The sequence below is a fragment of the Lasioglossum baleicum genome, chromosome 18 (assembly GCF_051020765.1).
Source record: "Lasioglossum baleicum chromosome 18, iyLasBale1, whole genome shotgun sequence".
In the NCBI taxonomy this organism is placed as follows: Eukaryota; Metazoa; Arthropoda; class Insecta; order Hymenoptera; family Halictidae; genus Lasioglossum; species Lasioglossum baleicum.
This window is the reverse complement of record NC_134946.1, coordinates 3,140,598-3,165,468: the sequence shown is the minus strand read 5'-3', so window position 1 is coordinate 3,165,468 and position 24,871 is coordinate 3,140,598. Positions and strand designations below refer to the sequence as shown.

The window sequence follows — 24,871 nt, the reverse complement described above, 5'->3', positions numbered from 1 at the left end:
ACAGCTGTTTTGAATCTTGGACCTAATAGTGTGGCTATTAGAGTAGTATTATTTTGTTCAATGTAGTCATATCTTATCTCAATATTATTTAAAATGTTATTTTGTAAATGTAGTCCTGCTATGGTTTTTGGTATAATGATGTTTATGGCATTTTGAATTCCTCTTATTACAGGAATAATTTTGGATGCTGTGGGATATTTTTCTGCTGATAATTCAACTGTAACATACTCTAGTGGTTTCAACAACGGTATACCTCCCTGTGTTCAGCTATAAGTGATGTGGGACTTGTGGCTAATGAAACTGTGACAGCAGACAAAGGCACTTTTATTTCAAACAGTCTTTCCAACGTCATGAAAGAAATGTTTAATTTTAAGTTAATGTATAATTTTCTCTATAGCGATGCTATGTTGCTGCAATTGTTTTTTTATTTTTATTTGATTTAATTTTATGTATGCATATTGGGTTTTACCTGTATAATAAATAAATAAATAAATAAATAATCCTTTTGGTGTTATCGATATTACATAATATTATAGGATAGGATAAATATAATAATAATATATCAATTTTGTACTAAATGTAATAAATATTTTATTAACATAAATGAAATGCATAAATCATTCATATTTTCGGAGAATATTTGTAATAATTAATATTTAGTAGTAGAACAATTGAATTCCGTCCCTCGTGTCAATCTGACAGTTTTCTCGAAATATCGAATTGTTTGTAAGAAACACATAACCGAAAAACTTAAGATGTAAATTTTAACTCATCAATTTGACTAAAAAAACATCGAAAAATAATTAATCACCTACTTGTTATTTTATCGTTTTTTTTACTACTGTGTCAATTTGACACCGAGGGACGGATTCAGTTCATGAAATGAGGATTATGAATTAATTAATTTGATAGCGCTAATGAAATAGATAGTAGGATAGTAAAGAGATAGTAAATGTCATGATTGAATCTGATCGATTCAGTTGATATATAGCTCTACCCGCTCCATAAATCAGTCGATAATTCAGTCAGAGAGGTAACCTCTGATTTAGTAAAGCATTCGACTGAAAATAGTAACCCCTACCACTGCGAAATTCAGTCGTTCAGTAAAACAGTCGACTGAAAATAGTAACCCCACCACTGCGAAATTCAGTCGTTTCACTAAAACTAGTCGACTGAAAATAGTAACCCCTGTGGCGACTGTAGCGACACTCACTAATGTGAAGTTAGCGTTGTGAAGTTGGCGTTAAATTCAAATGTTTAAATTAGTTATTTTCTTGTCATTGACAAAATACAATTTGTTTAATCAATAGTTTGCCATCAATGAAGTTAGATCTAAAAATATTGTGATCAAAGAATTTAATTCTATTAAAGTTTTGTTAATAAACATCATCTTAATTTATTTATTGGAATCTCTAATATAATTCACTAGAGATTTACCAAATTGGTGACCCCGATTATTTAAGAAAATGCCGTTAGAACATTCACCTACTCGTCAAGCTTTTTCTGGACAAAGAACAATGCAACAACCTACTGAAGTAACTTTCGAAGAAACGGTGAGATCGGAAGATAATCTTAGCTCAAATCAAAACGCCAGTCTTATTGATGGTGCGAGTATTGAAGTTGCTCAAAAAGTGCGTTTACCGCCGTTTTGGAAGGAAAATCCTGTTCTATGGTTTACGCAAGTAGAGGCGGCATTTTTAATAAATAGAATAGTAAAAGATGAGTCAAAATTTAGATACGTTACAGTATATTTAGATAATAAAGTTCTTCCTTTGGTTGAGGATATTTTAATTTGTCCTCCTGAAAATAATAAATATTTAAAGTTAAAAGAACGAATATGTAACGCTTTTGGAGAAAGTAAAGAGGCTAAAATTAGAAAATTACTTGGATCACATGTGCTTGGGGATGAAAAACCATCAGTTTTTCTACACAGACTGAATAATTTAGCACCTGGACAAATTAATAATGAGGTCCTTAGATCTATTTTCCTAGAACAACTTCCGGAAAATATTAGATCCATTCTTGCAATTAGCGAAGTTAAAGATCTTTCCAAATTAGCTATTCAAGCTGATCAGATTTTAGATATGTCTCGGCCAACATCTTCTTCAGTATTTTCCATCGAATCTTCGCAAGGAGGATTAATTAAGAAAATGTCTGAGGAAATTACTGAGTTAAGGAAACAAATGGAAAGATTAACTCATCAGAATCAAAGGAGAGAACGCAGTTTTTCAAGAGGACGATCAAACTTCAAAAGATGGTCAACTAGTCAAAGTAAAAAGAAAAATGAAGAAGGTAAGAAGTACTGCTTTTATCATGATAAATTTGGTGATAAAGCACACAAATGTGTACAACCATGTTCATTTGGTGACAAAACCTTGTTGGAAAACTAAGTCAACCGTTACGTGCTCAGGCGGTCGTTGACGGTTTTAAGAGGAATAAACGCCTGATAATCTCTGATAAGAAAGATGGCATATTCTATTTAGTTGATACTGGAGCTGATGTTTCGGTTATTCCAAGAAATATGGTCAGAGGTGTTAAATCTGTTGTCGATTTCAAATTATATGCAGCTAATAATACTGTAATTAATACATACGGTTGTAGTACAAGGATACTAGACTTAGGTCTTCGACGTCCATTTAGATGGCAGTTTATCATTGCTGATGTCAAGCATCCAATTATTGGTGCAGATTTCTTGGAATTTCATGGTCTTCTTCCAGATTTAAGGAACAAGAGATTAATTGATGAACAGACGTTATTAAGCACTAAGGCTAAATTAACAAGTAAAAAACAAATCTCTGTTGCAACAGTAAGTAATTCCTGCAAATTTAAAGAATTACTTCGCAAATATATAGAAATAACAAAACCATCAGCTCTTACTAGAGTAGTTCATGATGTAACTCATCAAATTGTTACCTCTGGATTTCCTGTTTCTGAGAAACCACGCAGATTGACTCCTGAGAAGTTTGCAGCAGCAAAACAAGAATTTGAATTTATGCTGGAACAAGGAATCTGTCGACCATCTTCTTCTCAATGGGCAAGTCCGTTACACATGGTTCGCAAACCGAATGGAGATTGGAGACCTTGCGGAGATTTTCGCAGGTTAAACAATATTACAGTTAGGGACAACTATCCTCTACCTCATATTCAAGATTTTACTCATCATCTAGCTGGATGTAAGGTATTTACCAAAATTGATTTAGTTAAAGCCTACTTTCAAATTCCTGTTGCTGAAGAAGATCTTCACAAAACTGCGGTTACAACTCCATTTGGACTATTCGAATTCACTCGGATGCCATTTGGGTTAAGGAATGCTGCACAAACATTCCAAAGATTTGTTGACACTGTTTTACGAGGATTAAGTTTCTGTCAAGCCTATCTTGATGATCTTCTGATTGCTTCGAAGGATGAAGAGCAACATCGTATTCATTTGGAGCAGGTCTTTCTTCGTCTTAAGAAATATGGGTTATCCATTAACGTTTCTAAAAGTAAATTTGCACAAGATGAAGTGGAATATCTTGGTTATACGGTCAATCGTTTTGGAATACGTCCTTTGGATAGAAGAGTTAGAGCTATTATTGATTTCAAGAAACCAAATAATATCAGTGAACTGAGACGGTACCTTGGAATCATAAATTTTTATCATAGATTCATTTCGAATGCAGCATCAATTTTAGCACCATTAAACAAATACTTATCAGGTGCTAAAAGAAAAGATAAACGACAAATTAATTGGACCGCTGATGCAGAAAAATCTTTTGAAGAAAGTAAAAGATGTTTAGCGGAAAATACACTTTTAGTTCATCCTTTAGAAAATTCAAAACTTTTTCTTAGAACAGATGCTTCGAATGTAGCAATCGGAGCTGTTTTGGAACAATTTCAAGATGAGTCGTATAAACCACTTGGATTCTTTTCCAAAAAGCTATCAGAATCTCAACAAAAATATAGTACATACGACAGAGAGTTAATAGCAATTTATGCTGCACTAAAATTTTTTCGTCATATGGTTGATGGTCGGGATGTAACCATTTTCACTGATCATAAACCGTTGCAATATGCCTTTCTACAATCTTCTGAAAAAGCTTCTGAAAGACAGAGAAGACAGCTTGATTTCATTAGTCAAATTACCACTAAAATTATCCATGTTGCAGGACATAATAATCAAGTTGCTGATGCTTTTTCAAGAATAGGCGCTGTTAACTTACCTGTAATAGTTTCTACAGATGAACTTTTTGAAGAACAACAGAAAGATGAAGAACTTAAATCACTATTAGAGTCTGAAACAGTTCTTTCCTTAAAACCACTCAGGTTAGATAACGGTGAAAAGACAATTTATTGTGACGTGAGTAGAGATATTAGAATATATGTTCCAACAAGTCTTCGAAGACGAATTTTTGACGTCTCTCATAATTTATCTCATCCAAGCGGTAGAACAACTAAAAGGATTATTTCTCAAAGTTTTGTATGGCCAAATATGCGTAAAGACATTATTAGTTGGACTAGAACATGTTTATCTTGTCAGAGAGCGAAAATTCATAGACATGTTATTCGAAACTCTGAACACATTCCAGTTCCTAAAATTAGATTTTCACATGTACATATTGATATTGTTGGTCCTTTACCAGTTTCAAAAGGATTTCGCTTTTGTCTTACTATGATTGATAGAAGTACAAGATGGCCTGAAGCTACACCCATTCCAGATACTTCTGCAGATACGGTGGTTAATGCATTCTTTGCTACGTGGGTCGCAAGATTTGGAGCACCAGCTGTTATTACTACTGATAGAGGAGCTCAATTTGAGTCACTACTTTTTCAAGCATTAATAAAACTTATTGGTAGTCAAAGGATTAGGACAACGGCTTATCACCCTCAATCTAATGGAATAATTGAACGTTGGCATCGTTCTCTCAAATCGGCAATTAAGTGTCATAATTCCTCTAATTGGGTAGATGTTCTTCCTATGGTTCTTCTAGGTCTCCGAATCAGTTATAAAGATGATATCAAGGCCTCTGCTGCAGAGATGGTTTTCGGTACAACATTACGGATTCCAGGAGAATTTTTTGCAGCTGAAGATCCTATTGGGTGTCCTCAAATTTTTCTTGAAAAGTTGCGGGAACATATTCGAGCAATTCGTCCAACACCTACATCTCATCACGCTTCACGAAAACCTTTTGTATACAAGGAATTAGAAGATTGTACATATGTTTTTGTTAGAGTAGACAAACTTAAAACATCTCTTGAACTTCCATATGAAGGTCCTTATCAGATTATAGAAAGATTAACAGATTTTCTGTATAAAATTAATTATAAAGGTGTTCCTACCACCATTAACATAGATAGATTAAAACCAGCTTTTTTAGAAAATGTTCTAGAAGTTCAAGAATGTTCTAAATTCGATGATAATATCATTTTAGATTCCTTTAAGATTAATGAAAATGTATTTAAACCTAAACGTAGAGTCAGATTCATAACCTAAAAGTTATAAGTTTATTTACTCAACTATTAGGGGGGAGTAAATGTGGCGACTGTAGCGACACTCACCAATGTGAAGTTAGCGTTGTGAAGTTGGCGTTAAATTCAAATGTTTAAATTAGTTATTTTCTTGTCATTAACAAAATACAATTTGTTTAATCAATAGTTTGCCATCAATGAAGTTAGATCTAAAAATATTGTGATCAAAGAATTTAATTCTATTAAAGTTTTGTTAATAAACATCATCTTAATTTATTTATTGGAATCTCTAATATAATTCACTAGAGATTTACCAAAGACTTACTTTTTATTTGAAATATTTTTTTCTCTGGAATTTAGTTTCCGAGATATTCCAGGTGGCACAAAACTTCTTTTGTTGTAACAAATAATTTATTCATTATAAAGTTACTTTGTAACAATAATGTATATTCAATAATAAAATAATAACAGGAAATGCGTTTCGGAGCTTCATTGTTTCGTACCGAAAGCATCAGATAACTCCGGCGTCATTTTCTACACGGTTCTAGCGTTATCGAGTCTTTATTGAATTTGTACTTTTTCATCAAATATTCCGCCGTAGCATAGCCGCGCGACACGATCTCATTTGCATCATCCTTGACGCGTTCATCCCGATCAGAAGTTCTACTCCTCCTTCTGTCCTGTGTCACAGCGGGTGGTTTATTTTCGGTCTCGATTTTCCTTCTTTTTGAGCTGAATTCCGCAGGACACGTGTCTTTGTCTGCGTAGCGTTTCTTCCGTTTCTTCGGTCCGACAAGAATCACTTTGCAGGAATCGTCCCCCGTAACTGGCTCGTCTTTCTCAACCGTCCGTGTCCTGGCGTTGCTGTTTGCGCCTTTGATTCTCGACCCAGTACGCGACACATTTCTTCTCCTGCTGGAAACCCGAGTGCCGTCTATTCTTTTCGATGTATTCACCGCGTTGTTCTTCAAACCGCACGGCTCCAGCGATATCTCATTGTTCAGATTGTATTTGGCCAGCAAAGAGCGCGTTATCGCCAGTTTGTCCGCACCTGTCGCATTTGAATTATCTTTCACACGTTTCACAATGCTCGTCGAGCACGGCTGTTTATTGCCCCCCTTCGTCGACGATCGCGTACACGCTAAACTACTTTCTTGCTTATCTCTATATTGTACAATCGCACCGCTGTTATTTCCGTCCACAGGAATTTCTCGACGCGCAGCGCTGCATTTTTTCGCTCCCTCTACCGCGCGTTCCGGAGATTTTTCCTTAACGCTTCGAGACTGTTCCTCCTTCGTATATTCGCTAATATCACAACTAAAAAATAATCATGTTTCCAGTTAAATATACTTTTTTCTAAACTTTTCAAGCGATCGGTATACTTACATGTCGTATTTAATTTTCTCTACATTCTCAGAGTAAGCAATAAATTTAAGGGCTCTCGTTCTTACAATATCTCTATTTTCACAGACGTCGCAGTTCACTTTGCAAGGATCTGTCACATGCCCGAAATATTCACTAATCACTGCGTGACGGCATCTGAACGTAATTTTATAGATAATTTGCTGATATACAATATACAATCTCTGTACTCCATTTCTTACGTTCTATAGTTCTTACTTTATCGATAGACAATACGTCACAAGTTTCTGGTATTCGCTCAATCGTTTCTTCATATGTTCCAAACCATCCATTTGTCTATGGTTCTCGATGAGCAACTTAATAGAAGAATATTCCTCCGGACTAAAATATATTCTACAGTACGTACGACGGTTGTTCGTAAGGGACTGTACAGATTCCCGGTAGTATTTGGGAATATTTTCAGGTATAGTCCAATACACTTTGCATCTGATAAATATAAGAACCTTTGTAAGAGAACAGTAATCGTAAGAGTCTTCTACATCGTCAAACAACTCATACCTGATCGGTCTCCTATGAATGAATCCATAATCGTACGTCGTAGCAATGACGCTGGCTTCTCCAGATATCCATCGTCTTTCTATGTCACGCCTACTTGCATTATTCAGTTCTGCAATCATTCAGAAATATGTAGTATGTATCACAAGAGTTTAACACTAAACCTACCGAACGCTAAAAGCGATTCAAATGTGTGTTTTTGCTTACAAAAATGACAAGACTCTATTTATTCAGATTCTGTGCAATTTTTATAACAATGTGTGGTCGGATAAAGAAATTTATCGAATCAATTTCGATGTAAGCAACTTCATAATTTCAATAATTGTGAAATGAAAAATATAAAACCGGTCATTTGACTGGCAGTAGTAGGTTTAGTATTAATCCTTTCCAGTCCTACATCGAGACAGACTCAATGTTAACTTTTCCAGGAATAGTTATTTATTTTAACAATATACATTAGATTTATTAATAATGCCATGATTTGCTGTTCTGCATAGGCTAGCAAAGCTATATATACAAATATAATTGAGTTATAAAATGTTTTAGCAAGTTCTGACATAAAAGAGAGAAAACACGTTGGACTATAAAGGGTTAAAGAATCTAACGAATTTACAGAATGGCTCACTTACTGTGGTGACAGGCAAGCGTAGGTATGCCTCCGCCAACTAGCCTGCTTCTCAACAACTCTGTGGCATCTGCCTCTTTACAATAAACAATGGCAAAACCATTGTGCTTCTGAGTACAGATAATTCCTATAAATACTGTCCAGAGCACGAAAGAAAACTAGTAGGAGGAGAATGGGGCAAGAGGAACGCAAAGACAATCTGAATGGTCAGGCTTCTTTCCCTGTTCCCTTCCTACTAATTTTCTCTCATGCTCCGCACTATACAAAAGACTACTGTGCAAAAGAAAGAAGCACCTGGCCACATTTAATAGAAAAGGGTAAAAAATCAAATAAGAACACAATAAGTTTTGAAAGAGGATTCCGCTGTTTAATTGAATAGTTCTGAGAATATATATGTGTTATTGTGGATTATCTAATACTTTAAATGCAATAAATCAATCATTGTACAATACAATTTCTACATAAAGATCTTGTTTGTCATTATATCTTATAATTGTACTGGGTGCTTCTTTCTTTTGCACAACAGTGTATATAGTTTGGAATCCTATAAAAGGACAGATTGATTTACCTTGCCAACAGATAGATTTAACAAACCAAGCGATTCTATAATAAAATAGTTAAGATGCTGAAACGGATTGGGAAGAATATCTAAAAACCATACATCATAGTATATGTTCATTTGTTGTGCCGGTAATTTAAATATTTTTGGAGAGCATAACATCAACGATCGAGAAATATCTTCGATTACCTGCGAAAGAATTTTCATCAGAAAATATATGAAATTTCAAAATACTTTAAGCGCTATTTGTTTCTGCTAGTAAGTCGACGATAATTCGAATTACCTCGTGGGTAACGGTAGTAGTTACCGCAACTCTAGGAACACGCCCATTGATTTTATTGAACACATTAACATTTTTATAACAGGGTATATATTCGTATCCCCGTTCACTTAAACAATGCGCCTCGTTAAATACAATGTAAGACAGTAGCTTTCGCTGTATTAACGAGAATACAAGCTCCTGTGGATTCAGAGTTGGTTTGATTAATTATCGACAAACAAATTATAAGAAGAATAAATTGATTAGCGGCGGTGTATACCTGAAAATACGTGATCCTAGCCATTTCAGGTGTGGCGTACAATAGTTGTATGGTCAAGTGATTCGATGTTAAATCTTTCAAGATCACTTTTCGTTCAGATAATCGTGTGGACACAAGTAATAAACGCGCATTGATCTGTTTACTTCTTAAAAAATCTATGCGTTTCTGGAAGCAATAAGAATATGTAAGAAAAATTGGATTGGCTAGGTACTGGAATTTTTACCTTCATAAAACATAATTTTGGTGAGAAAACAATAGCTGTTTTACCGTTTTGTAAAACAGCCGGTAGTTCGTAACAAAGCGATCTACCGAAGCCGGGAGGCAGAGATATGCATACAGCTTTAGAATCTGTAAATTTATAATGACTTTAAAACGACGTAAAATTAATACCTTTTTTGAATTCATATAAAACCCGATAACGTACGCACTCTACGAAAGTTCAAAAATTAATGTAAAGAGACACGATCGAAAACAGTTTATAAACAATACCACAGATCGACTAACCTTTGTTGATAGCAATAGTAGCTTCTTTTTGCACTTCATTTTTAAAATTTTCGTAATTGAACACGGTCTGTAAAGCACTAGCCACACGCGACTCGTCATTATTCATTATTAAATTTTCTTCATTTTCTGTTACATCTTACCAGTACCAGTGCTGCGTTATGGTGCAATATTTCACCCGCATGCCTCGGTAAAATAAGATTCTCGATAAAATGGGGTACCTTGAGCACTCCGCACAATTTTTCCGAAAAATGAATGTATAATATTGTGTATTTGTGTATATTTTGTAACTCATAGTTGCTCATGGTTGCTCATAGGACATGTTCTGGATTCTGGAGTTATTATGTCCGGAACAGATTGTTTCGGTACATTCCCGCCATAACTGCTTCAATTATAATTTTACTGTTTTAGCCGCGCATGCGCGTGAAATGTTGTGTACCATATCGCAGCATTGTTGGTATTTGAAACAAACATCCCACGACCGCGTCGATATTATTCTTTATAATATTTAGCAAATTGGACTTTGATGCACGGTTCGATAATGCCCATCACTAGATAGTGCCCATCACTAATACATGTTTCTTCTCTATAATGAAGATCTAGCAAGATCTAATTGCTGTACATTCTTTGATATTTAACTTGTTCCCATTTAATTTTGAATTTATTATAATTAATTCATTATCAACATATATAAGTAGACAAAGAATTCCTGTTTAATGAATTAAATTGTACATACAGGGTGGGCTACAAATACATAGTAATATCACAGATTTTCTTAAAATTGCATCTAATAATGTTATTTAAACTAAAAAATTTATTACAGCACATTTACATGTTCTATGATAAATTTTAAGTACATAGTATTTACATTTCATATTTTCATTTGTTTGAATAACATATCAACTTTGGTCCACCCGGTATATATATCATATATACTTGTATGTATTTACTGGTACATGACTGTACATCAGTGATGCCATATGAGGGGAGTCACGGTGAAATGATGTACCCCTTCTTTGATGACGGGGAATGAGTGGGACGAATGGGAGACACGTTCAGACACGTTGCACGTGCGCGATGGGGACCGTGGAGTGTGCGCCTGCGCACGGTGCTGGAATGGAATAGTGGAAGGGGTATGTAGGAGACAGTAGGAGAGTACGGGAGCTTGAAACGGAGCTCAATATGGCAACACTGCTGTACATAACTCATGACATGACATGAGTGCACGTGGCTTTGGTCAAAAAGGACTTGTATGTATGAATATTTTAATAAAATGGATGAGAATGACAATTTATTTAATAAAGACTGTCCAAGAAACAAAAACAAGAAGTTATTTTATGCAACCGCTGTAATGACCAAATTTCTCTGTTGTACGCCACTGAACAAAATTGACATATTTGTATGTAAATTCCCATTTATTGTTTCAAATAAATTTGGTTTATTATTCATTTATGAATCAATTTTAGGATACTCAACAAAATATTGCTCCTTTTCCTATTAGTAGAATACAGAAGGAAATATTGAGCAAGACAATAAATAATGATTTAATAAAAAGATATCCTATAAAACGTTCGTATCAACGTGCATTTCTAAAATTACTTATGAACAAGGTATAAAAACATAAATTATGTGAAAACTGTTCACACATGCAATTTTTATTGTTACTGTTTTTCAATTAGATTGAACAAGAGGGTGGTATAGTTCACGATAACTTATATACTGCGTATTGCGATTTAATATCTACTTCGCCAAGTGAATTAATTCATTATCGACACTTTTTAATAAAATCTGATGATGTATCTGATCATATAACTGTACAAGAGAGTACAAATATTATATCAGAAGGTACAACAGGATTATGTTGTTGGCAGGTATCTATTTTCTATAAAGCAAAATACTTTCTTGTTTTAAAATTGCAGTATTCATTGTAATAATATTTACTATTCGTAGGGAGCACTCGAACTTAGTAAATGGTGTGTGAAAAACAAATCTGAATTTCACGACAAAGTTATTTTAGAACTTGGTTGTGGAGTTGGATTAACGGGGCTACATATTATTAAAAAATGTTCTCCGAATCGATATATTTTCACAGATTGCCACAAATCAGTTTTAGAAATGGTCTGTGAAAATGTGAAGCTTAATTTGTTAAACGACCGAGAGGCTGCAGAAGTTAAATGGCCTTCGGAAAAGGATAGATTAAGATTCCGAACAGAATACAATAATACAAATGTAGAAGTAATGAAATTAAATTGGGAAGATATAAAAGAATATTTGGATGAACACAGGATTGTACCAGATGTAATAATTGGAGCTGACATTTTATATGAACCGTATTCTTTTAATGCTTTAGTGTTGGCATTAAAGGCTTTTCTATCCTTTAACAATAGATATGCCATTATTGCAGGAACAATTCGTAATGCGGACACATTTTCACAGTTTTTGCATACCCTAGGTACTTCATTTTCATTCAATGAGAACTAGAGATATTATGATAATACATCGCAACATTAACGTTTCTGTCTTTTCTCTTTAGAAATTCATGGTCTCTTTTACGAAGAATGCAATACACCGAAACAAACGATACTTATACAAGCAACGGACGCACCTGTTAAAATACTAAGAATTTGTCAGAAGCGATAACAACAATTACAATGTAATATATTACCATAATACAATAAATAATAATAGTTACTTAATAAGGATACAAGAAGTAATTATTTTTACCATTCTGCGGATCATTTCATTGAACATATATGCTTTATACTAACATTCTATCAGTAGTGTCGTGCTTATCCCATTTAATTATCTTGTTTTGCAGTAACTTGCATTGAGCACATATTCTTTTTTTTCAATAATATATTATAATACATTCGGTATACACTGTAGAAACGAACAATTTCGAGTGTTTAAATAAAGAAGTGGAAATAATTCGTGCAAAAGATTTACGTTGTATTCTCGCGTTTCTTATTGATTCGTAAAAGTTTCGTTATTTGGAATTAAATATCAATCGCTTTGGTCTAGCCTGGAAGGTTTCAGCTGTAACCTTTGTATAACATATTCTGGCATACAGAAGGTTGGATTGATCCTTTTCAGAGGATAATCAGCGTTTAGAAGAGAGAGCGCAGTTAATCCGAACAAGGTGTGAAAAGGATCGGCTACGTCTCCAGGACGATCACTAAAACCTCCTGATTCTGTGTCTTGGCATGCTAGTATAAACTTCACCTGTAAACCAACATTAAATAATTAATAACAAATCTGCTTGTAGGTTGCAATGGTTTCCATGTTGGTGCTCGTACCAATTGTTCCTTATTGACCCAATGAAGTCGTCCAAGAATTGTGAGCGAAGATAGAACCCACCAAGAATAACAAACATCAGGTAATTTTTCTGGTCTACCATTTAAGCCTCCGGAAGGAAGCTGTCTTTCACATAGCCACCAACTTAATTGATCTGCATCTACTAAATTAAGGCAACCTGCAAAAGTTGCATTGATAGTATAGTAGGCATAGAATTTGTTTTAAAAATAAATAAATCTTTGGAACAGGCTATGAGACGAATTACCAGTTATTGACAGTAGACCCACACTACAGTAAATCATGCCAGCATGACTTTCACCTCCAGGCTTCGACCCAAAGCCCCCATCAAAGTTCATAGACTTCATCACGTATTCAACAGCCTTATCAACATCGATAGCATCCAATTGGTTCTGGAATAATATTCTTACAGTTCATCTCATTTTCGTTTATACAATCAGATTAAACACTGCTACTCGCTTTCCAACACTGTGCATGATTGATACCAGACCAGCATCAATGTCATCACATTTAAAGTACGTATAATAATTTAAACGCGTTGCTGCTGTTGGTTTGGTGTAATACTAACCAGAAGCGCCAAAGTTGCTACAGCACAGAAAGAAAATCTGATATCGACATCCCCCCAGATATCACCTGTGAAACTTCCATCTGGCTGTTGCCTTTCTTTTACATATTTCACAACTTTCTCCACGTCGATAACATCAAGGGCATCATAGATGCAAAGTATTTGTACTGCGCTCAAAGTGTGGAGAATGTGTGGATCATGTTGCAGAGTTGCTGCTATGCCTCCACTTTCTGCCTGACATTGTGCTATGAATTCAAAAACCTCGTTCCGATTGATTTGCTCCAGTTTACCCATAAGATCCAAGGCTGTTAGGCCCCAGTACATGCCGGACATTCGAATGTGTTCCGTTGTGCAATACATCTGGAACGATTACATATTTTTGTATAACTACAGTAAAATTGTTTACATGTAATACCATGTAATTAGTAAAACCAGAATAGCAATTCTACTATCATTTTGAAACATTTAAACTATGTAACTTGTAATTTCTTTGTGTTTTACATTGCTTACAATTAGTAGAATAATCATAAGAACTACTTACATATTCATCTTTATCTGTGCCATACGAAAGTAAAAAATTTGCGTGTTTTTCCAATAGCAAATCAGGAACTGGCGATGGAAGTTCAATGTCATGTTTTAACATTGGCTAGAAAACAAATTACACGCATGATTGAATTTCAGTAATACTGTAAACAGTTGCGATGGAATATATCATTATATTAAAATCGCAAGTGTTAACCATACTGTTAAACTACATATTTAAATAAAATTCATATTTCGGAAGAAGTCAGTACATCATGTTGGTTATTCGAATTATAAATAGTATAATGACAGTATATTTTTAAAAAACGAGCTCTGCAAACTAGGAAACTTTTATTTTTGTGCTACACTAAAAAGACGGATTTATAACCCCTACGTTAAATGATAACCTAAACATATATACTAAATACATAAATACACAGTTGTTTTTTAAATCGTTATTTTACTTACCATATTATAAAGATTTTAAAAAATGCCAGGTCACTATGTTTTACCAACCCAGATACATTAAAAAAATGTGCAAAATCGTTTATACTCCTCGAGTTTTCTAAATAAATTTTCAAGCAACATATAAATGATCAATGCTTATCTAACCTTAAAACTTTAATCATGTCCTAGGTTAACACCCCTTGTGACAGGTGGCAGAAGGCGCAAGCGTTTAAGAATGAGATGCGTACTTTTTAATAGTTTCGAAATAATACACAATAATCGGTAAAATGACAGGAACTATAAACACTTTATTGTCTCCGTTTTTATTTTCAGCCGAGTTTTCAATAAAACCATTTTACCAGGAAATAAAAATTTTACCGCTCAATCGTGATTTTGATATGAGATTAAAATCGAAATGAATCTATAAACGCAATAATAATAAAACTAATTGATTGGTGTAGAAAAACGTCATTTATTTAACATTTCGTGTTCTTCGTTTCTTTTCCACATTCATTATACCTAGAAACTTGAATATTTGCTGGAAAAAAATAAAAAGAATACATATTTCAATAATTGGATTATTAAAACGTTTCACACTAAAATAATGCTGATCATAAGCTTTTTATTAATTAATAACCGATTTATTCTAATAGAATTTGATACACTTAAATCGTTTAATATAAAAGCTGTACCTAAATTAATATTTAGCTGGATATAGACTTGTTATCGTCCTGGTTGTCGTTTTCATCTTCTTCATCAGAGTTTGTGCTTCTTATATCTTCATCATTTTGTTCATCTTGTTCGTCCTGGTCATCCTGGTTCGACATTTCTTCCCAATTTTCATCGGATTCGCTTTCTAAATCCTCATCCTCGATTCCACCGTCTTCTTCCGAGGAATCTATTCGCATTTAATGACATATCTTAGGAATTATGACTATTACATTTCGAAACTTCATTTTAAGGAAGAATTTTTCTTGCAAACCTGAATCTTGGTAAACAAAACAGTTTTCTGAAACTTCTTTATGTTGTTCTTCGACTGTTTGTGAAATTTGGCCAGTGATAAGGGAAACACGACCCTTTAGCTTTGAAATTTCTGACAGGAGAGCTAGTTTGGCATCGATTAAGCTCAAAATTGGACCAAACGATTGCATGAGGTCTGCTTGCGATAATAAATGGCCTGCATGTGCTACCAGTAATGCCTCCAACCACCTCACAGCCATTTTACTTCTACAATAGACCGATAAAAGTGTTTACAAAATTACTTAATTTGCAATACATATAATATCGTACAGTGTAGAGAATGGTTAAATTAGACAATAAGAATTAGTTTAATGGTAATAAAAAGAACTAATTAACGTTTGAGAATCTTACGCGAATGTTTTACCCTGGATCAAGATGGTCAGTTCTTTAATTAGTGGTCCAATTGCCTGTACTGGTAGTTTGGCTATAGTGTTCTTAATGATAGATTCGTTTCTTGTTACGAACACGTTGTTCAAAATTGTCTTATCTTTACTATTCAAGCCTTGAAGCAAAAGTTGTGCCCTATTACTGCCTGAACTAGTACTCTTGCCTACAGGACTGGTTTCAGCGTTCAGACTTAGGTTTTCCAATCTGTCTTTCAACAACAACTGTGATCCAGAGTTGCTTCTATTTCTTTTCGGAGCACTCTCTATTAATCCTATGTATGAAAAATCAAATTATTACACCAGAAGAAGAAAGCAATTTGAATTGCTGCCAAAAGACATAGATATTTACCTGGTGCAAGATATTCTACGTTATCCTCAATTATAGTAGCCTTGACTTTGGAAATCTCTTCTTTTTTCTCTCTAGTTTTTCTGTTCTCAGAGCGCACCAAACATTGTACTTTCTCAGAGAAATCTGGCACCACCCTTTCGAACATGGGATTAAGATATGCACCATACGCTAAGAGCAGTTTCTGGTCCTCTGTTAATTTCGCATCTAAGATAGGAATTTGTTGGATACTGTCCTTTTGACTTATGTCGGAAGCCACTGCAATGCTCAAGCTAGGCTTCAGAGGCTTGGCACGACCGTTTTGCTGGCATTGGAAGAAGTGTGCTTGACCTGACCTAGTTACTACTAGCACAACCACCTGAGACTCCTTGGACACGTTTACCGAGACACTTACTGCATCGTCTTGCAGAGCTAAGCTCGCCACAGCTGCTCTATCAGTTTTGTTCTGCAAGTATCATTTTATTTATCGCATTTATCGAAATCGTTTCAGCAAATCGGTAGATAAAAAACGTATATTTTACCTCTTCCAAAGCCCAAACGCTGAGGCAACCATCGCCGCTAGCCCCGCTAACTACATAATTACTTCCAGATGGTATTTTTACAGTAGAAAGACATGTCACTTGATTAGCATGACCTGTAAACGTTTTGATTAACTGTTTCGTAGATAGATCCCACCATTTAACAACTCTTTCTCCCGATAATAAGCTTTTCCCATCCTCTGAGACAGCCAGGGATGTTGTCTTTCCCTTTCCAGATTTCCATTTGCATTTTACTCCATTTTCTTTAAGGTTCCAATGAATAATATGATGATCATCTGCCGCACTAAACAAACCAACACTCTCTGACCAGGTCACAGCTGTAACTGTACCGTTGTGACCTTCCAATTGATTAGTGACTAAAGATGTGGCGGTATCGTAAAGAGTGATTTTTCCATTTGTGGATCCCATGGCAACAATGCCTTTGGGAGCTGACTCCTCCGAAATCGACTTCTTTCTGCGCTTCTTCCATGGCGAGGGCTGGAAAATACGAAATTAAAGTTTCATTGAAATATACGAAAATGAAATAGTGAGTCTGCTGAACTTCTATAATGACCGAGCGTTATTTCAAAATAATTTCAACTACAACAATAACCAGAAATAATGGAAATAATAGACATATTAATGATCTTTCAAATATGTTTACGAGAATATGATTTGAAATTTTAGTTTTTTAGATATTTACGATATATTACGAACCGCATTGACGAGATAACCTACGATACTGTTTATGAAGAGCCTTTAATTAATAAACGGAGAAGAACACGCGGATCACTGTAACCGAAATCGTAAAGATTTATCGTATATGTACGCCGGTATAGAGCGCGAATGAAAAAGACAATGAGCTGACACTTTAATTGAACACGAAATAAAAAAGCACATGGCTCACCGTGGCATTTGTTGACGAAGAGTTGACATAAAGCCAAGTCAAAACACAACACGGAGAGGACAGGTGGAAATTAGAAATGTATTCCTGTTTTAAACGACTGGTGGAGGTGTCCCATATTTTTAACTTCCCATCGTTTCCGCAATTAGTGAAGTATTCACCGTCGGGAGAAAAAGCAGAACAATTAACGGCGGCCGCCATGCTCGAACTGTGAACACTGTGAAGTTGTCAGATATTTGTAATTGATAGAGTGCGCAACTTCAATTTCAATTCAAAGTCATGGGGCTTGCACAATCGTATTCGGTCTTTACAAAATTATGCTTTGGCCATTAGGCACTTTGTTTTATATAGATATATAAAAATAAATAACAATGACATATTATTTTGATTAAATAATATACCAAAAATCATAATTTAGTAGGAAAGTTGCATATCGATACGGATGATGCGTAAGTTAGATATTAAAAATCATTGCGTGCTCTTCAGAAGACTTTTTAAGTTACATTATATATAAATTTCTTCTATTGAGTGCTTCGATTGAGCCCAACTTTTCTCGCGTATGCGCGACACAGGGCGGGTCGCATCAATGTGGCAGTACTGTGCAAATGCGTAGCAGTCTCCCTTTTTACCGACAAAAGTATAATAAGTTAATAAATAAGACCTTTGAGGGCGATTGCTGCCTAGATTGACCTTTATCTGGCGTTTTTGATAACTGAAAAAACCCGTGTTTGTATTATCACGCAATGAGAACGCGAATCCCGCACCCTTGCAATCTTGCAAATCGGCTAAATCCCAGCCCGGCCGGCAGGCCCTGGGCTCGAGCCCCCGGCAGGTGAAGTTCGCGCCATTTTGTGCACAGGTGCCCGGCTGAAATCGAGCCGGTGTGCCGTCTGGAAATAAATATAATTTTAAATATTTTCAATGGGTGAAATTAATTTGCATATAAGGTTGAATTTGACTTGCAAAAGGGTGAATTTGGAGTGCAAAACCTATAACAAATACTACTATTTCTATTGAAATTATTGGAGATATTTATTTCAAAATTGACACCCTCTATCGAACGCCATATTTTTAGGGTTAAGTCAAATTTAGAATAAAGAAACAACAAAATAATCTGAAATTTCGTATTATATTTATTTTTAAATAACAGTGCGAAATAAATTGCTTCAGATAGTTCTTTCTTATTTTCACTTCAACCTGCTTCAACTAAAAATTTGTCCAGGTCTGTTCCAAGTTCATCAGAACAATTGTTCCTTTCTGGAACAGTCTTTACACGTATATACCTCATTCTGAATATTTTGTTACCGGGATTTTTTTTAATGATTTTGTCCCATTATTTTCTGTATGAATGTTGAATAATTGGACGAATTTTTTAACATCGCAGAGGATCAGACAGAGAGGACCGTAAACGTGTTCGTAGTTCGTAGTTTTCAGCATCGTGTGATATCGCCTTTGAATAGTTTGAATAGCCTATTACAATGTGGGGAATATAGCATCCATAGACATATAGAGATAGACTGCGCCGTCTTATGGGCGAGTTGAAGCCCACAATGGCGGCGCGCGGTACAAAGAGTGAGACACATCAATTAGAAAGAGAGCGCTATGGACCCCGGCTAATGCTCTCTCTCTCTCGCACACCGCCATTGTGGGCTTCAGCGCTTCGTTCAGGCCGCGCAGTCTATCTCTATATGTCTATGATTTATGAATCAATTTTAGGATACTCAACAAAATATTGCTCCTTTTCTATATGTCTATGATAGCATCATACTGCATGATACTGCATCATACACACTACGATAAGAGCTCGTTGGCATAGGGAGAAAGTTACCACACCACCGAGGCTGTCATTTTAATTTAGACAGTAGAAATTTATAATACAGATCAAGAAAATCAGCTAAATATTCCGTAAAAGGCTCTATACAAATAACGATAAATACATACACGATTTATTTCTACCATTACTACCACTGAAGATGAGTGTATTATGGTATTATCTAGAAACTATATGTATATATATTTAGATAACGTTGAACCGCGTTGAACCGTTGAACGACTGAAAGGTTCGACTAGAATAACACGTTGTGTTGTTTTGGTTTAGATTTAGATCGAGTGATTTCCTTTGTCCCCGATTCTTCGTGAAATTACAAGTATATTATAATTAAACTTTTATATTTTATAGGTGTTTTAAGGCAAGTTTCCTTTGAAATTGTAAAGTGGTCGAATTGGAGAAGAGAAACTATGTTTTCGTGCACATGAACAGCGAAATCTAATCTTATCAATTAACAATCGTCCACGATGAATATTATACGTATTAACACGAGGAATGTGATCTTCGTTCTTCTGGCGATTCTGACGACCACTGTGAAACATGTTTCCATGGGTTATGGTAAACACAATGGTCTCTAATGTTCTCATAATGTTTCTACAACGTTTTCACGAGATATTTTCTTTACAGATAGCATGGTTAGTAACATGATGAAGGAGGTGAATGTAAATTCTACACCAGCATACACTAGTAAAAAGGTAATACCACAGATTACAGTGACTCGCGAAACTATTTGAACACTTACCATGAAATACTTCATTTATTATATAATAAGTATATTATACAATACTTACAAAAATATCATTAACATTGTAAATATGTATGACTCTCTAGATTGTACAGGTCAAGTTTCAAGTGAATCGAAACGTATGTACAATAGTTATGAATTATTTCTTAGAAACATAAACTTCGCCGATGCCACAGAAGTATTTGAATGGAAGTATTATATGGAAACAAAGATTTTCAGGCACCTAATGTTAACATTTACTGTTGGTAGTTGTTCTACGTGCGTCATTCATAATTTAGCATTTACGGTAAAATATTCTATCGAACGCGTGTCCCAAAACATCTGAAATTCCTGAAAATGAGAGAAAGTTAATTGTGAACTGGCATAACGAAGGGAAGACGTATGGTGAAATAAATTTGAAGGAATTGTTAAAAGCAAGTACTGTTCAGGCTGTCCGTAAAAAACTTGTAACAGGGGCTGATTCCTCGGAGAATCGGTAGATCGCGGTGGAATCCCCTCTGTGCTCGAACAGCTCGTCGTGCCGGGGTTTGCTTGGTGGCGAGGGGATTAATCGGTGCGAGAAGATGTGGTGTGAAGGTTTTAAATAATGAACAACAGTTTCCAGTAAATTCTATGCTCGCTACCGCGTGAGTACGTGGCAAAAGGTGATTAAGGTGTATCGACGGGGACCGGCAATCGCAGTGTTTAGTGGAAGAGTAATCGTGGTGGACGATTCGGTACGGGATTCGACGTCTTGTCGAAGGTGATCGGTGGTCATTATCGGTGGCGGCGTCTCGTCGTGGGAGAGTACGGAGGGTAGTTCGGAACAGGTGTCGATGTCTCGTCGAGTGAACAGGGTTACTGGAGGTTCGGTACAGGATTCGACGTCTCGTCGAAGGTGATCGGTTGTCGTTATCGGTGGCGACGTCTCGTCGTGGGAGAGTACGGAGGGTAGTTCGGAACAGGTGTCGATGTCTCGTCGAGTGAACAGTATACGTGGAGGTTCGGTGCAGGAGTCAACGTCTCGTCGAGTGAACAGGGTTATTGGAGGTTCGGTACAGGAGTCGACGTCTCGTCGCACTAGGAGTTTGTCTTCCGAGGAGATAGTCAGACGGGTGATTCTGGCTGACAGGCTTCGACGTCTCGTCCGAGGATCTGGCTGGTTCCTGTGGTGGCTTAGGTCTCCTAAGCAGGACTGTGATCATTTGGTCTGTTCCTGGGGCCTTTTATACTCCCCAAAATGGATCGTTTGGAGGCACGGGTAGTGGTGCGTCTTTCTGTTTTCTATCGGTTTTTTGGGGAGTTCTTGGTGTTTGGAAATGTGACATTTGGAGCACGGAGTCTTCGCGTTGCAACCTGTCTTAGTACAGTGGCGGGGTGTCGGCGGAGTGTTGTTTTGTACCGGCATGTTTCGGTCTTTTCCGGAGGAGTTCGGTATATTCCGGCGCTCAGCTGTTAGTGACAGGCCTGCTCGGTGCAGGTCTGTTACAAACTAGAGAAAGAGAAGAAAGAGCTTTGATCAGTGAAATAAAAAGAAACCAAAGGTTTCTGCTACGAAACTTGCATCGATAGTTAAAGATTACTTCAAGGAAGATGTAAATCTTTCTTGTAAATAAAGTAATCTTTTCAGTTGAATCAAAATGTAACCTTATTGGATCAGAGGGGCGCAGTTTTGTTTGGAGACAAGCAAATATCAAAATGGAAGTGAAAAACTTGAAGTGAAAAATACATATTTCGATATACTTGAAACGTGACCTGTATAATTTAGAGTATTGCATAATATACTTATAATAAATAAAGTATTTCATGAATCAATAGTTCATGAGTTCAAGCATTCCGTGAGTCTTTCATAGCCAATTTCTCAAACATTTACTTAAGAACCGCATCGTTTACAGGAGGAGATATCCAGACTATGCCCAAGCGGTACTATGTGTTCAGAACTGAGCGGAGAATGTTTAAACTGTAATTTAAATTTAAACTGTGTATATGGGCAAGTATATACTGCAAATTGTACAGTCTTAGATCAGATCGATTGTATTGTAAGTAAAGTAAATATATATATATATATATATATAATATCGTAGCATTTCTTGTTTGCGCAATAATAATTGATGAGTTATGCTTTCAGGGAGATCAAACCTTCCAGAAGAAGTACATGTGCCGTTATTGTTATCAAACAGAACATTGGGAGCATCATTGTCAACAGAAGAACTCTTGCAGTTCTGTGGCTTCTCCTAGACAATACTATAGAACAAATTGTACAGTAAATAGTAACATTCTCTGTCTGGGGAGACGCAAATTCATGAAAAATTTACTGTGTAATTGGACTGTAGGATACAGGTGGTCTACCGCTCTAATTTTAAGCATTACGTTAGGAGGCTTTGGAGCTGATCGGTATGCTGTTATTCTACTGTTAACGGGGTAGACTAGTTTCAAGGATTGCAAGGGTGCGGGATGTGCCTTCTCATTTCTCGATTATTGCAAAGATGGGTTTTTCAGTAGTCAAGAGCGCTAGATAAAAGATCAATCTTGACCGCGATCGCCTTCAAAATTCCTATCCTTACGTTTATGAGGCGTACTTTGCATTATTCAGCAGCGTGTAGCTGTCGCAGATTTATGAAAATAGCTATTGTATGTAACTGGCAGCTGTATGCTTACGAATATACTTACGGTGCCTAGGAGAATTATGGCCACCACGGGGAGCGAGACGCGCGGCCGGTTCGAGGGGGCGTAGCCTTCGAAACTCGGCCGTCGCGAGTAAATAAGTCCGAGCGTTGATCTAGCGCTTTCGACTACCGAAAAACCCCATCTTTGCATTATCGAGAAATGAGAAGGCGCATTCCGCACCCTTGCAATCCTGGAAATGCGAGTCTACCCCTTTAAGTAACCTGATATTACTATTAACCCTGGTGTTTTCTTGAGATGAAGTTTGCGTTATCATAAATACTATGCTTTTAAATATTGTTTCGTAATTATACATATACATATGTGCCCGATATAATCAAATATAGCCGATAATGTTTACAAAGTATCGCACTTTTATTCATCGGCTCACTGTCACTCAAAGACATTTGAAAGTGCAGTGTAAGTGAGGAGGACAGCAGGGTTAAATTGATAGAAGTATTACTATGATTTTTAAAGCATAAATAGTCTAAATTGACTAATATCCATTGCAGATTCTATTTGGGTCATTGGCATCATGGAATTGGAAAACTGTTAAGCTTCGGCGGACTCGGTGTATGGACACTGATCGATGTTATACTCATTTCTATAAGATACTTAGGTCCAGCAGATGGATCATTATACATTTAACTGCCATTCGGATAACATATAATCTATATTCTTTACAGAGAAGGATGATGAAATTTATAGTGTAATTGTTGATAGCAATGATTAATTTTATCTAAATTTACTATGTAAAATATGAAGGTTTTATTTATTATGTCTAAAAGAACTGAATTGTAATGTGATATATTTGTATATATATACATATGTATATTGAATCATTCTCATTCTCATAAATATATAATATTTTTATTAATTTTAAGTTGTTACCTGATATGTACAATTTCTTAAGTATATAAATACAGAATTGTTGATATGTCTCTGAACTATGTAATAAAATATTCTTGAATATGGTTTTCGCTTACTTATATTTATTTATAATATTCCTATATTCTCTTTTGAGTAAGGGAAGGCTGGGTTTATAAATGCTAGGGGTGTGCGGGTACCCGAAATTTCGGGTTCGGGTCGGGTCGGGAAAATTGTTCCGGTTCGGGTCGAGGTCCCGAAAGTTTGCAATATTCGGGCACAATTTCTACTCTTCCATTTCAACTTCATTTTAACGTCAATTTTTCAATTTCAACTTCAATTTTTCAATTTCAATTCGTTAATTTCAGCTCTTTAATTTAAATTTCAACATCAAATTTTCCTTTTCAACTTCAATTTCAATATCAACCCTTCAACTTCAATTTCAACTTCAATTTTTCAATTTCATTTCGTTAATTTCAAATCTTTAATTTCATTTTCAACGTCAATTTTTCAATTTCATTTTCAACGTCAATTTTTAAATTTCAACTTCAATTTCAATCCTTCAACTTCAATTTTTCTATTTCAACGTCAATTTTTAAATTTCAACTTCAATTTCAATCCTTCAACTTCAATTTTTCTATTTCAACGTCAATTTTTCAATTTCATTTTCAATTTTTCAATTTCAATTCGTTAATTCCAAATCTTCAATTTCATTTTCAACGTCAATTTTTCAATTTCAATTTCATCTCTTCAATTTACACTAGCAAGCAAACGCTAACGTGTTAGTACGACAGTAATAGTATTTTAGAGTTATTTAAATTGAAATATCTCCTGAACGACTAACTTTTCGACATACTAGGTTAGTTCTTTTTTATAACGAATGTCCAGCTGCATCGATTGATGTATTAAAGAATACCTCATTCTATTTAAAAAAATATTGATGACCTCGAAATCTTGTACAAAAATGACCTTGAAAATTTTTTCCCTTACACCGTTACATGTGGCTCTTCAAACAGTGTAACTTTGTCCTAAGAAGTTTTTTTGTACAACGAAAAGCAACGGAGATATTTAGGTGTTCTGTATCTTCTCATTCACCCTGCCGTCCTCACCCTGGAGTTACAAAACTGTACGTCCTAAGAACGTCTTAAGCGTGTTCATTTGACGTCTAAAAAACGTTTT

The 24,871-nt window shown here is 35.5% G+C and overlaps 6 protein-coding genes across 25 annotated transcripts; 3 read left to right on the top strand and 3 right to left on the bottom strand.

Moving 5' to 3' along the window:
• Nucleotides 1-566: 566 nt before the first annotated feature.
• On the bottom strand, nt 567-10,089 carry LOC143218049 (ATP-dependent DNA helicase Q5-like). Of its 17 annotated transcripts, none has more exons than XM_076442983.1 (20): nt 9,593-10,086; nt 9,312-9,436; nt 9,089-9,253; nt 8,833-9,009; nt 8,559-8,738; nt 7,995-8,100; nt 7,369-7,477; nt 7,114-7,296; nt 6,835-7,038; nt 5,774-6,765; nt 5,539-5,657; nt 4,203-5,165; nt 3,953-4,082; nt 3,790-3,860; nt 3,620-3,701; nt 3,212-3,479; nt 2,914-3,080; nt 2,613-2,817; nt 1,885-2,154; nt 567-1,800 (listed from the first exon to the last, which is right to left on the bottom strand). In XM_076442983.1, the coding sequence occupies exons 1-10, from the start codon at nt 9,696-9,698 to the stop codon at nt 5,976-5,978; spliced, it is 2,145 nt and encodes a 714-aa protein (XP_076299098.1). In that variant the 5' UTR covers nt 9,699-10,086; the 3' UTR covers nt 567-1,800; nt 1,885-2,154; nt 2,613-2,817; nt 2,914-3,080; nt 3,212-3,479; nt 3,620-3,701; nt 3,790-3,860; nt 3,953-4,082; nt 4,203-5,165; nt 5,539-5,657; nt 5,774-5,975. The 17 variants fall into 17 exon arrangements, with proteins under 17 accessions (XP_076299098.1, XP_076299092.1, XP_076299101.1 ...); XM_076442977.1 differs by lacking the exon at nt 3,790-3,860 and having other exon boundaries at nt 4,203-4,571; nt 4,651-5,165; XM_076442986.1 differs by lacking the exon at nt 3,790-3,860 and having other exon boundaries at nt 4,203-4,433; nt 4,651-5,165.
• Nucleotides 1,467-2,390, top strand: LOC143217842 (uncharacterized). The gene has a single exon (XM_076442487.1). The coding sequence runs from the start codon at nt 1,467-1,469 to the stop codon at nt 2,388-2,390; it is 924 nt and encodes a 307-aa protein (XP_076298602.1).
• A 668-nt stretch (nt 10,090-10,757) lies between the features above and the next one.
• Nucleotides 10,758-12,262, top strand: LOC143218055 (protein-lysine N-methyltransferase EEF2KMT). Its single transcript, XM_076443001.1, has 5 exons — nt 10,758-10,988; nt 11,056-11,199; nt 11,269-11,460; nt 11,540-12,041; nt 12,123-12,262. Exons 1-5 carry the CDS (start codon nt 10,842-10,844, stop codon nt 12,227-12,229), a joined length of 1,092 nt encoding a protein of 363 aa, XP_076299116.1. The 5' UTR covers nt 10,758-10,841; the 3' UTR covers nt 12,230-12,262.
• Nucleotides 11,658-14,617, bottom strand: Betaggt-ii (geranylgeranyl transferase type-2 subunit beta). Of its 2 annotated transcripts, none has more exons than XM_076443002.1 (6): nt 14,457-14,617; nt 14,008-14,112; nt 13,470-13,826; nt 13,149-13,293; nt 12,886-13,061; nt 11,658-12,811 (listed from the first exon to the last, which is right to left on the bottom strand). In XM_076443002.1, the coding sequence occupies exons 1-6, from the start codon at nt 14,457-14,459 to the stop codon at nt 12,593-12,595; spliced, it is 1,005 nt and encodes a 334-aa protein (XP_076299117.1). In that variant the 5' UTR covers nt 14,460-14,617; the 3' UTR covers nt 11,658-12,592. The 2 variants fall into 2 exon arrangements, with proteins under 2 accessions (XP_076299117.1, XP_076299118.1); XM_076443003.1 differs by lacking the exon at nt 14,457-14,617 and adding an exon at nt 14,261-14,378.
• A 212-nt stretch (nt 14,618-14,829) lies between these two features.
• Nucleotides 14,830-17,826, bottom strand: LOC143218051 (WD repeat-containing protein 43). Its single transcript, XM_076442994.1, has 7 exons — nt 17,613-17,826; nt 16,709-17,203; nt 16,191-16,632; nt 15,807-16,113; nt 15,418-15,662; nt 15,128-15,333; nt 14,830-14,973 (listed from the first exon to the last, which is right to left on the bottom strand). The coding sequence occupies exons 1-6, from the start codon at nt 17,808-17,810 to the stop codon at nt 15,140-15,142; spliced, it is 1,881 nt and encodes a 626-aa protein (XP_076299109.1). The 5' UTR covers nt 17,811-17,826; the 3' UTR covers nt 14,830-14,973; nt 15,128-15,139.
• Nucleotides 17,827-19,326: 1,500 nt separating this feature from the next.
• On the top strand, nt 19,327-23,811 carry LOC143218058 (TM2 domain-containing protein almondex-like). 3 transcript variants are annotated; one of them, XM_076443006.1, is made up of 6 exons: nt 19,327-19,596; nt 19,789-20,007; nt 20,065-20,132; nt 22,057-22,200; nt 22,290-22,555; nt 23,338-23,811. In XM_076443006.1, exons 2-6 carry the CDS (start codon nt 19,905-19,907, stop codon nt 23,471-23,473), a joined length of 717 nt encoding a protein of 238 aa, XP_076299121.1. In that variant the 5' UTR covers nt 19,327-19,596; nt 19,789-19,904; the 3' UTR covers nt 23,474-23,811. The 3 variants fall into 3 exon arrangements, with proteins under 3 accessions (XP_076299121.1, XP_076299120.1, XP_076299123.1); XM_076443005.1 differs by having other exon boundaries at nt 19,327-19,669; XM_076443008.1 differs by lacking the exon at nt 19,327-19,596 and having other exon boundaries at nt 19,627-19,995; nt 23,338-23,807.
• Nucleotides 23,812-24,871: the final 1,060 nt, after the last annotated feature.

What these genes read in the sequence shown, in the direction of transcription:
- LOC143217842 (XM_076442487.1), top strand. Translation starts at nt 1,467, where the DNA reads ATGCCGTTAGAACATTCACCTACTCGTCAAGCTTTTTCTGGACAAAGA.
- LOC143218049 (XM_076442981.1), bottom strand. Translation starts at nt 9,698, where the DNA reads ATGAATAATGACGAGTCGCGTGTGGCTAGTGCTTTACAGACCGTGTTC. An exon ending in CAAAATTATGTTTTATGAAG is followed by an intron (nt 9,254 to 9,311) that starts GTAAAAATTCCA and finishes TATTGCTTCCAG; the next exon opens with AAACGCATAGATTTTTTAAG. An exon ending in TACGCTTGCCTGTCACCACA is followed by an intron (nt 7,478 to 7,994) that starts GTAAGTGAGCCA and finishes GAATGATTGCAG; the next exon opens with AACTGAATAATGCAAGTAGG.
- LOC143218055 (XM_076443001.1), top strand. Translation starts at nt 10,842, where the DNA reads ATGTATGAATATTTTAATAAAATGGATGAGAATGACAATTTATTTAAT. An exon ending in TAAAATTACTTATGAACAAG is followed by an intron (nt 11,200 to 11,268) that starts GTATAAAAACAT and finishes TTTTTCAATTAG; the next exon opens with ATTGAACAAGAGGGTGGTAT. An exon ending in ACAGTTTTTGCATACCCTAG is followed by an intron (nt 12,042 to 12,122) that starts GTACTTCATTTT and finishes TTTTCTCTTTAG; the next exon opens with AAATTCATGGTCTCTTTTAC.
- Betaggt-ii (XM_076443002.1), bottom strand. An exon ending in TAGCAACTTTGGCGCTTCTG is followed by an intron (nt 13,294 to 13,469) that starts GTTAGTATTACA and finishes ATATTATTCCAG; the next exon opens with AACCAATTGGATGCTATCGA. An exon ending in GGGTCTACTGTCAATAACTG is followed by an intron (nt 13,062 to 13,148) that starts GTAATTCGTCTC and finishes CAACTTTTGCAG; the next exon opens with GTTGCCTTAATTTAGTAGAT.
- LOC143218051 (XM_076442994.1), bottom strand. Translation starts at nt 17,810, where the DNA reads ATGGCGGCCGCCGTTAATTGTTCTGCTTTTTCTCCCGACGGTGAATAC. An exon ending in GCGTTTGGGCTTTGGAAGAG is followed by an intron (nt 16,633 to 16,708) that starts GTAAAATATACG and finishes TGATACTTGCAG; the next exon opens with AACAAAACTGATAGAGCAGC. An exon ending in ATCCAGGGTAAAACATTCGC is followed by an intron (nt 15,663 to 15,806) that starts GTAAGATTCTCA and finishes GGTCTATTGTAG; the next exon opens with AAGTAAAATGGCTGTGAGGT.
- LOC143218058 (XM_076443006.1), top strand. Translation starts at nt 19,905, where the DNA reads ATGAATATTATACGTATTAACACGAGGAATGTGATCTTCGTTCTTCTG. An exon ending in GGGTTATGGTAAACACAATG is followed by an intron (nt 20,008 to 20,064) that starts GTCTCTAATGTT and finishes TTTTCTTTACAG; the next exon opens with ATAGCATGGTTAGTAACATG. An exon ending in TAGATCAGATCGATTGTATT is followed by an intron (nt 22,201 to 22,289) that starts GTAAGTAAAGTA and finishes TTATGCTTTCAG; the next exon opens with GGAGATCAAACCTTCCAGAA.